At 35.9% G+C, this 2,978-nt stretch overlaps 1 protein-coding gene across 1 annotated transcript in view; it reads right to left on the reverse strand.

Annotated features, from left to right (window-relative positions):
• LOC117124442 (DNA annealing helicase and endonuclease ZRANB3-like) overlaps positions 1–1,888 on the reverse strand; it is a gene marked incomplete at its 5' end in the record, with an annotated part of 57,889 nt that extends 56,001 nt beyond the window's left edge. Inside the window, 1 exon segment of the mRNA XM_033270675.1 lies at positions 1,816–1,888. Coding sequence (XP_033126566.1) covers positions 1,816–1,888 — 73 coding nt within the window.
• Positions 1,889–2,978: the final 1,090 nt, after the last annotated feature.

Here is a 2,978-nt window from a genome sequence, read left to right on the forward strand (position 1 = left end):
GCAGACATAAGGTCAGTCACATAGTCTGATTCTTTGTACGCCGCCAATTCAGGAATGTAGACAGCTGCTGATTCTGCGATCAGAGACAGATAAGAGACCACGTGCATGCAAGTACTGCGGGACAATTATAACCGCTCACTTTCCAACGGGTATAACTATGTTTTGACTATCATTAATACGTGTGCTGACAGTGAGATTTTCACCGGGTAGACAATGGTTTAGAAGCAACTCCCTTGTTTACATTTTTGGGAATTCCCACTGAATGTCTGTATGTAAAAAAAAATCACTGAAATTCAATGAATAATAGTTGTTTAATGAAAAGTAAATATGATTAAGCTTTAGCTTAATGCAAAATTTTATAGATTTTGATTACGAACAACGTATAAAAATACATTATCATTTGTATTAGTTTCTAGTATGCTTTCATAACATCTTAATATTGTAGTACTAGGTGGCCTGAAAAACAAAAAAAAATCATAGTAAATAACACTTGTCATTTCAACTATAGATAAAAATAGTGATAACAAGCATATTTCAGATCCAAAGACAACGTTACGTTATTCCTTTTTATTCTAATAAATTACATCAATCACATTTTGCTAACGGATTTCGATATATTCTGAATATTATTTCGGCTATTAATAACAATAATAATAAGCAAGAGTGTTTTAGATGTGGTAGGATACGTAGGTTAAACGTCTTCTACTCAAAATAGAAGTAATTTTTCAGTTATTTTGTATATAATTTCTGTAAATAACATTCGTAAATTCGAATAAAACGATCATCCCATCTACGTAGCTTAATCAACCTAAGCTGGAATTCTCTATAAATAACATTTGTAAATTTGAATAAAACGATCATCCCATCTACGTAGCTTAATCAACCTAAGCTGGAATTCATCTAAGCTAACGTTGTAAGGACAGTTTATTCACCACTGTATTGCTTGCTAATGACGCGCACTGTCTGGTAATAAACAACATCGTTGACATCAAGAAATATGCAGGCAGGTAGTTGGTTCGCCGAGCATGCATTTTACTCAATGCCGTAATGCTTGGATAAACAAATGTCAAATAGGTCACTTCGTCATTAGTTATTCATTAGCTTATTACATGTGTGTCACTCGCAAATTACTATCGTGGCCCACGCGTGTCTATGTCGAACGTTCGGTGATCAGTACTGTAGATCGCATCCGCTGGAATGCTCTTGCTTTTATGTATACTTTATACATTCAATAAAGTGCGCCCTCTCTAATGAAATTAGTTTTTCTACATTGCATCTCGCACACTGCGGTCGATCGAGTAGGCCTGACATACGTTTGTTTAAATGTCAAATTCTTGGTCAGAATCTTTTTTTTTAACAGATTTGAAATAATTCCTATGAAATATTATATTTCACAAATGTCAATACTAGCAACGGAAAATATCATGTCAGCCCTTTTTTATGTGTGATAACAGAACCTAAATCTAGGTAAGGCTAGACCTAGCCTAGCAGTGTTGGATAGGGTAATGTTTCCGGCGCCTACTATATTTAATCGCAGACCAATCACAAAATCAAGCATAAAAAATTCATTCGCATTTATTTTTTGTGTGGAACACAAAAAAAATCAAATTTCAGTCTTATTTTACATCTTTTTCATGTTTAGGAATGTCTAAATTCAGTTAAACTAAATCTTTATAAGATGCATACAGATCAGAAACTATTAGATTTTGCCGGGAATGGGGCTTTAACAATAACCTTTGTAAAAAGACTGATATGAGCTTCAATATTAAAAAAAAAAGTTATATTATTGTTTTTATGGATGATACATTGACTCACATCTTTCTTCTCTCGTCGGATCAAGACAGATGATTTGAGTTTGCTGTGAAGTTCTTCCAGGTTAGATGCACCACTGTTAAAAAAAAAAAAGGCAAAGCAGCCTGGTTTTAATTGCCAATTTGTTTACATAAATAATTAGATTCATCTGCATGATTAATGATGACAATGAATCTCAAAATATCAATTTGTAACATCACTATTGATCCAAGTATTTTCTTTCTGGGAAAAACAGAGTTATTGTTGTTGAAACAGGTATGCTCACAACTTGGATGAAACATTATATTTAATGACTTGAACACAGATTAGATCTTTAAAAATACGCTAAGTAGAGTACCGGTACATAGCTACCTGCAACATCTCACACAATCATAAAACAAACATAAATATAGATTCATATGTTTTCTTTCTGGGAAAAACACAGTATTGTTATTTAAACAGGTAGAACCACATGTAGTATGCAGACAACTTGGATGGTACAGTAATTATTTAGTGACTCTGGCTACGGTCACACTAGAGTCTCAAGCCTGGCTTGGCTCACCGCGGGTGAGATTTCAAGCCAGGCTCGAAATTCTGGGTCGGTCACACACTACCTGAATTTAGTCTGATTGACCTCCAAATTAGGAAAGTCGAAAACAGAAATTAGAGCGCTGCCACAATCAAAATACCGGCCCAGCGCGCGAAACATTCTTGTGGTCGATCTTTATTTCTTTGGAATTGAATACGAACACATGCTGATCAATTCTATGCTTTTTATTATTTAAATTTTACAACAAATTTGAGATAACGTTCAAAATGCACCCGACTTCATTAATCGCATTACTACTACCATTGCTGGTTAGGATAATCGATGTAGATCATAGACCTATGATAATGGACAGTATATCGGATGATCTAGTAGTCCTAGGCTCGGATGTAATGGCAATGCTAGTTTTCAGATTGATAAGTGCAACAGCGTCATCAACAGTGATTGGTCGACAGCCGATGAGGAAATGTCAATCCCGGGTCACGCCAGGGACAATCCAGGGTCAATCTGGGTGCTGAGCAGGGATCGAGATAGGTAGATTGAGATCGAGGTCACGCCAGGCACGAGTCGATCCAGGTGCGGTCACATTACGAAAATCTCACCCGCGGTGAGTCAAGCCAGGCTTGAGACTCTAGTGTGA

The sequence above is a fragment of the Anneissia japonica genome, unplaced genomic scaffold, assembly GCF_011630105.1.
Source record: "Anneissia japonica isolate Jap-2015-1 unplaced genomic scaffold, ASM1163010v1 scaffold665_len1252844_cov201, whole genome shotgun sequence".
NCBI classification, from domain to species: Eukaryota; Metazoa; Echinodermata; class Crinoidea; order Comatulida; family Comatulidae; genus Anneissia; species Anneissia japonica.